This window comes from Anoplopoma fimbria, chromosome 6, assembly GCF_027596085.1.
Source record: "Anoplopoma fimbria isolate UVic2021 breed Golden Eagle Sablefish chromosome 6, Afim_UVic_2022, whole genome shotgun sequence".
Lineage (NCBI taxonomy): Eukaryota > Metazoa > Chordata > Actinopteri > Perciformes > Anoplopomatidae > Anoplopoma > Anoplopoma fimbria.
Genome location: NC_072454.1, coordinates 3,155,136 through 3,163,043, shown reverse-complemented (window position 1 = coordinate 3,163,043; position 7,908 = coordinate 3,155,136). Strand labels below are relative to the sequence as shown.

The window sequence follows — 7,908 nt, the reverse complement described above, 5'->3', positions numbered from 1 at the left end:
GTGTGATTCAGTTTAAGAGTTGTGCTTCATTAGACAATAATGTTAAAAAAGGATGCAATTTGAGATTATTACTAAATCCTGTATATTCTGATAGTTTATTGTATTCCTGTACAATTATCTTATGGAATAAAATAAAGTCAAAAATAGTATATTTAGCCTTTATGTTGTTATTGTTTTATGCACATAAAAGTTCACAGGCCACATGGACTCATAACACAACAAAGTTATCATTGTATTGGTTACATAACATTACACTGCATTAATTGTGTCTCCTGTACAAATAAAATCTGTCATAAAAAAAAACATTGCAACGTAACTCATCATTCTATCAACTTATTAAAAAAAAAAACATTTTACAAAAAATATATATATATATATATATATATACAATGATAAATGAACTATGAATTGACATACTATGTTTTTATAATGTAGAACATAATGTTGTCCAGTCTTGTTGTGTAATATTAGTTTTTCTTAGATTAATTCCATGTCATTACCCCTCCACACAAAACATACAAATAAATACTTAGAAATGTAGAACAAAAAAGAAGAAAATGAAACAAAGTGTGATGCATTTATAGAAACTACTCATTTATAAAAACATGCACTGGCTCTTTTTGTTTTACTATTTACTCAATAAATGTATTATTGTGCAAAATATATATATATTATTACATGTGCAAGTAAAGCATCGATGCATAATAAGACTCCTCATCTATAAATATGACCTCTGCATAATGTAACTTAACACATGGCCTTCACAGTGTCGCCCTCTAGCGGCTCATTCATGTAAATGCACATTCAGATTCTCACAAACTGTTAAACACAAAGTTCTGTTAAATTATTAAACCTGTTTTTTTTAACATTTCTCTCTTTAACACATAATCTATAAAGTGACAGGAGAGAATAAACACACCATAGAGAAAAAGGAAACCTGCTGCTGAGGTTACACAAATGTCAACATGGGTCTTTAAGAGCTGCCATGTGATCCGAGCCGGACCAGGCAGAATGTCACCCGTCATTCGCAGCTCATTGCCCGGTGAGAGAGGTAAACACTGCCTCTGCTCCTGGTTCTCCTGGTTCTCCTGGTTCTCCTGGTTCTCCTGACCCGGTGACATGCGGTCCTTAGTGGGCCTTGCTGCCATTCTGGCGGCTTCGAGCGTCTTTCTCTACCTGCTGTCCACTCACCTTCCCCCGGGACCGAAGCACCACCACCCGGGCTCCGAGGAGGTGGAGGACGGGGCAGTGCAGGAGTACAGGTACTGAGAAGAGAAAAGTTCAAACTTAGAGTGTTTATTTGTTATTTATTGTTATAAAATAGAAAAGAAACCACTTTTTTTTTTAAGTTATTCCTCTTTTATATATTTTTTTATTTATATTTTATTGAATTTCAAGATATGCATTGGGAATGCACAACAAAATAACAATGAAAAATAAGACAAAAAATTTCACAATCACTGCTGAGTGAGCAATTTAGTATCCAATCCAGCTGAAGTTCAGAAGAAAAATCAAACTCTACACAAATTTACCAGAATAACTTTAACTGTTATGTCAGTTGGGTGTAACCTATAAAAGTAACAACAGTAAATATGTTATTGGATTTTTTATTCTAGTATTTTTTATGGCACAGGAAGTATAATTTGTGCATTTAAGGTAAAAGCAAAAAAATGTAATAGACTAAACAAATTTATTATAATTTTAGAAATACTCAAGTAAAAATCTTAATTAAAGTCCTATAATTTCATATAATATTTTAGTTATTGTGGATTTTTAAAGTTTTTTTACTTAATATTCTTTACTGTGTTATTATTTATAATAATTGTTTTGATCTTGTTTTTGCACTATCCTCTCTGCTGCTGTAATCCTGCAAATGTCCCCGCTCTAATAAAGGATTATTTTATTTTATTTTATTTTATATAATCCCCAACTGGATTCTAAATTGTTTTTTTCCCCCCAGATTGTTGTGTTTTTGTTTAATATTAAGTAAAAAAACTTTAAAAATCCACAATAACTAAAATATTATATGAAATTATAGGACTTTACTTACATTAAGATTTTGCTACTTGAGTATTTCTAAAATTATAATAAATTTGTTTAGTCTATTTTATTTTTTTGCTTTTACCTTAAATGCACAAATTATACTTCCTGTGCCATAAAAAATACTAGAATAAAAAATCCAATAACATATTTACTGTTGTTACTTCTACATATATAGGTTACACTAAACTGACATAACAGTTAAAGTTATTCTGGTAAATTCAACTGTGTAGAGTTTGATTTTTCTTCTGAACTTCAGCTGGCTTGGATACTAAATTGCTCACTCAGCAGTGATTGTGAAACTTTTTAATTCCAGTCTCTGAAAGTCCCCTCTGTGATGGGTCCAGAACCCCCGTAATAAATCTGCTTATGACCCGTCATCACAGGTTGTGTGACCTTAATGTAACATTTTGTGAAGCAGAAATTGATGTTTGTGCTGATCACACCTTTTAATAATCTTGTGACCTCCTCATATTTACCATGACACCACAGTGTTTACATTCCTCTGTCCCAGTTCATGCTGGGATAGGATCCCTATGACGGCACCGCATGAAGCAATTAATAACCCTTCTAAATACCAGTCAAGTCAAATGAACTTATATCAGGTTTTTGACATTTGTGTTGATCTGGGCGCAACATTTGTCACCTCTCATAATATTTGATTTGATCTTTTTCTGCTCATATTGGTCTTCAGATCTGTTGCATAAATAAGACAAGTAATAATAATAATGATGATGTCAGTATAGCACTAAAATAATAAATGTGTTAGTACATATTGGACTGATCGCATTACTCCTCAGAGTGTGTGTGTGTGTGTGTGTGTGTGTGTGTGTGTGTGTGTGTGTGTGTGTGTGTGTGTGTGTGTGTGTGTGTGTGTGTGTGTGTGTGTGTGTGTGTGTGATGCAATGTGCCAGACAGTCAAGTGTAGGGTCGTCTAGGGATGATAGAATAACGCCAACCAAGACACTCTGAGGCCAAGAGCAGTACCCATCTGTGTGTGTGTGTGTGTGTGTGTGTGTGTGTGTGTGTGTGTGTGTGTGTGTGTGTGTGTGTGTGTGTGTGTGTGTGTGTGTGTGTGTGTGTGTTAGCACTCATTACATTGATATGACTCATATTATACAGTTACTTATCAGGTCATTTTAACATGGCGTGATTGCACCCGGCAAAGTTGTGTTTATTAAAACACTGCGTCTATTCAAACAAAAGAAAACTCATCAAATACAAAAAACAACAAAATAACAGTTAAATTAAAGTGACAGTTTATGCAGGGTTATCCTTAAATCAAATGCTAAAATTATAATAATGAAACTGACTCAGTGAGTTTAGATCGGCATATAACAAACCACAGTAAAACATGCTTAAAATGATAATACTTCCTCTTTAATATCCCGACATACACCATATTTCTGCATGTTTTTTCTATTACCGGACTCTTCTGATAAACCTCTTTATGTAACATTCATCAATGCATAAACAGCTGATTAATAGCACATGGCAGGTTATTAAAGTTATTTCATAATTAAATGTTCTTGATGTCCGGCTCAAAAATGGCCAAAAAATGGTGACATCTGATAGTCATTTCATGCTGCTTTTACAGCGACAATGATGTCAAACTACTAATAAACTTTGATAAAGAGGGCTGTGTGTTGACACAAATCTGGTGATATGATTCGTATCTATCATGATACAGGGGTTCAGATTGAATATGTTTAGATACTGTAAGCGAGTTGACATATTACATGATTTTTATTTGAATTTAGGAAAACAAGCATCATATGCAGAAAGTCAGTTTTTTTTTTAAAAAAAAGGTGAATTTTATGCAATCAGAACAGTTGGAATTGGTCATTTTTGTGTGAGAGCGAAGCCGTTGTCAGAAAGTAAACTAAGTTTTTGTACTTTGTATGAAAACTATTAAAAATAAATAGTATTTTGGGAATTAAACCATTATCACAAAACACAATATCCAAATACTCAAGTGTATCAATATTTTTCTTACACCCCTATCGATAATATTGTCAAATATTTGTGGGCTCCAACTTCTAGAAAGTGAGAATTTGGGGCTTTTTTCTGTATAAAATCTCTGTAAATTACATTTCTCTTCTGGACTGCGTGTTGGAAAAATGTAAAGATCATTTTGGGATCTGGAGATTTATTGATGGCTATTTTATGACATTTTACATTCTTACCAGTTTATGAAGTTACCAAAAAATTAAGTTTAGTTTATTTGCACAATTTAAAAATACACAAACATACCAAGTAGAAAAATAATAACACAGTGAAGGAAAAAGCAGAAAACCCACTCGGCTTATTTGAAGCCTTCATCTTTATAATGTTAAAATATCACAATATTATAGAGAACCAAAATTTATATAAATAAAATATGACTATGTAATATTGCTGAATTAATTTATGGATGAATATTGAAAAACATTCTTAAAAAACGTGATACTTGAAACTTTACATCACTTCTTAGTTGTGATAAAACCTCATCTGTTCTGTATGTGTAATGTATATATATATATATATATATATATATATATATATATATATATATATATATATATAGGTCATGTGCAGAGACAGAATGTTTCTCATGGGATTATGCAATAGCCAAATTAAAGTGGCCACGTTGACACATTTCCCTCCTTAATTACTGCACACACACACATTCACTCAGATTCACGCGTCAGAGCGCTCACGCATCATCGAGCTGCTGACCAATGACAGAACAGCATGTTTGATGTCTGACCAATAGGAACGAGGATTGCTGAGAGTCGGAGCAGGTGGGAGAGGAAGTCGGCATCTTGAGTTTCAACGGGGGGATTCTGGTGTGTGTGTGTTGTGTGTGTATGTGTGTGTGTGTGTGTGTGTGTGTGTGTGTGTGTGTGTGTGTGTGTGTGTGTGTGTGTGTGTGTGTGTGTGTGTGTGTGTGTGTGTGTGTGTGTGTGTGTCTCTCTTTCTACCCTCTGCTCAAGTCTACAGGCAGCGACACTATTTCTGTCCCTCAATCAAATGTATCCTGTTACTCTCTCACTCACTTCTCCAATCCTCTAATGTGAGCTTTCCTCTTCTTTCTCTATGAAGCGTTATAAATGTCACTGTATGACTTTAACGTGTTGGTCCATAAACAAAACTGTGGGAAACTGCATAATCAACTCAAATAAAACAATGTTTAAATTATGCATTTATGAAGGTAGGAAAGAAATCCGTTATTGTCGAGATACATGTCATTTCACATTCAACATCAGTAATGAAAAAAAGAGATCTCAATAAACCGAGTTGAATAATAAACTTAATGACATCAGCAGCAGGACCAACTCAACAGCCAGCTATTAATAATCTTAAACAGGATTATTTAAAGGAATATGATGAGGCAAATGCTATAAAAATCTGCAGCCTTGAATACTTGAATAAACCAAACCAAACAAAGATCTCTTACCACTCTCGTCATGCAGGTATTTTTTCAGCTAATGCACTAATACAATGTAGGTGAATGGATTTTTCAGGTAAAAAGACTGCAAATGTTATAATCCATGTAATGAGAGGAAAGTCCATGTAAATCTTGATAATCCTCAGTACTCAATGCTTTCTTAAAAAAATACTTTCCACCAAACAAATCGTCCTTAAGAACGCTGTCCACAGTGAGATCTGTCGGCTGTGGGGTGATGGGTTGGTAATTGGGATGTTTTCCGTTGAATGATGAAAACTAGAGTTAAAGCAATAATTAAGATGATATTAGTTTATTGCAGTATTGTCTGCAGGCAGCAGTGGAAGGACCCAAAATGCAAAAAAAACCAACAAGGGTTCTCTTGGCTGGCATTTGTAGTGAACGACTGATGAGGGAGGTGAGAACAGGTGAGCAGGTGAACAAGGGAAGTGTGGTGGACAGGTAGGGAACAAGAATCAAGGAGACGTGTCTGCAGTTTAGGTCCATTTCTACTTTTCTACTTTGAGGACTATTGACTGATTTATTGTTACAGGATTTGTTTTAAATTTATATATATCTATTTAAAGTATCAGACTCAAAAATCAGGTATTATTCGGGCTATAACGAAAGGCATTCTGGGAGACGTAGGAAATCAAAAAGGACGAGGTACTGTAAGTCTTGACGTGTTCTGTCTTTCCATCCAGGCTGAAGTTCCCGTCGGACCTGGACGAGCTGCGGGAGCTCGCTGAGATGCTCAAGTTCTACAAAAGAGAACATCACGGCTACGTTCTGCTGCTGTTCTGCAGCGCCTACCTCTACAAACAGTCCTTCGCCATACCGGGCTCCTCCTTTCTGGTGAGACGGAATGAACACACTTACACATCTAGGACATGTAGGACGGTGTCAGTTTTCTTTACTAGTTTCCAAATACTGATGCTACTTTCACACAGGAACTTTTGACAAACACATGGAGGAATGATGCACAGTTTCTGGTTGACACAAATGTACTCCGATCCGTCTATTCCTCCTTCAGAACATGTTGGCCGGTGCGATATTCGGGCCCTGGGAGGGTCTGGTGTTGGCCTGCCTGCTCACCACCTTCGGCTCCAGCTTCTGCTTCCTGCTCTCCGCTACGTTTGGAAAGCAGCACGTGGTTCAGTTTTTCCCAGAGAAGGTGGACCTGCTGCAGAGGAAGGTAGGCGTGTCCGTCAGGTCATTGACTTTTTAACTGCTTTTATTTTCTTTCTTACATCCCAACCTCTGCGATTTGCTTTTATGCTAATTTATCATTTCAAACTAAAGTTTTCATTCCTCTTCAATTTAGTATAAGTTTGACATCAAAATATTTTTTTTCCGTTGTGCATTTTGCAGATTTATAATGTGAAAAAACAATGAAAACTACAGGAAAAAACACATTTCTTTTCCATTTAAATATAAATTAGAAAATATTGAATTTGTTGGTACCTCTCATGTAGACACTCTGTTACTGCTTTTTTCTACTTTTCCCCCCATTTTTTCTCAGCCTCTTTGTCCTTTTCTCCTCCTTCTCTCCGTCTCCTTTCTCCTCCCTCTGTCAGGTGGAGGAAAACCGAAGCAGTTTGTTCTTCTTCCTCCTTTTCCTCCGTTTCTTCCCTATGACTCCTAACTGGTTCCTTAACATCACCTGTCCCGTCCTCAACATCCCCATGTCCATTTTCTTCTTCTCAGTCCTCATAGGTGAGACTCCACACACACACACACACACACACACACACACACACACACACACACACACACACACACACAGACACCATAAAAACACACTCAAAACTCGAACAATGATGACTCGGCTGTTTTATCCTCCTCCAGGTTTGATTCCCTACAACTTCATCTGCGTTCGAACGGGCTCCATCCTGTCACAGATCTCCTCCCTGGATGATATCTTCTCCTGGGCGACGTTGGCTCAGCTCCTGGCCATCGCCCTCATGGCTCTGCTCCCTGGAGCGCTGATCAAACGCTACGGAAAAGCTCACCTCAAGGTGGAGGACATGGACAGTAACGGGTCCAGCCGGGCTGATGTCAAGCAGGAGCTGAAGAGACGGTGATTCTGGGACAAAATAAGAGGAAACGTCGGGTTTGGAATCCCTGTATCAGGAGAATTGAGATGGAGGAAAACTCTCTCCACTGACAGGCATGTGACCTTTTGTCCACTTGGGCCTTGTGATTTCTGTAAGGTCACACCAACGACTATCATACTTATAGTATGAGCTGTTCCGAAAGTTTGGAAATGTCCTCAGGTCATGTTTCACCAGACTTTAAGGCTACGGTTACCCACACATCTCTACATGATATTACATAGAGTTAAAGTTTAGGAGAAATCTTCTAAAATTAAAATGAAATAAGTTAATTTGAGAGTGATCTCATCATCTGGAAAATACTGTGATGATCAGTGTTACAGCATT

General features: G+C 36.5%; 1 protein-coding gene across 1 annotated transcript; it reads left to right on the top strand.

Moving 5' to 3' along the window:
- The first annotated feature begins 1,024 nt into the window (after positions 1–1,024).
- Positions 1,025–7,551, top strand: LOC129092717 (transmembrane protein 41A-B-like). The gene is made up of 5 exons (XM_054600736.1): positions 1,025–1,262; positions 6,172–6,322; positions 6,501–6,662; positions 7,045–7,183; positions 7,316–7,551. The coding sequence occupies exons 1-5, from the start codon at positions 1,120–1,122 to the stop codon at positions 7,549–7,551; spliced, it is 831 nt and encodes a 276-aa protein (XP_054456711.1). The 5' UTR covers positions 1,025–1,119.
- The last annotated feature ends 357 nt before the right edge of the window (positions 7,552–7,908 follow it).

Excerpts from the sequence above, each read along its gene's own strand:
- LOC129092717 (XM_054600736.1), top strand. The coding sequence starts at position 1,120 with ATGCGGTCCTTAGTGGGCCTTGCTGCCATTCTGGCGGCTTCGAGCGTC. Across the intron at positions 6,323-6,500 it reads TACCGGGCTCCTCCTTTCTG|AACATGTTGGCCGGTGCGAT; the intron begins GTGAGACGGAAT and ends TTCCTCCTTCAG. Across the intron at positions 7,184-7,315 it reads CTTCTTCTCAGTCCTCATAG|GTTTGATTCCCTACAACTTC; the intron begins GTGAGACTCCAC and ends ATCCTCCTCCAG.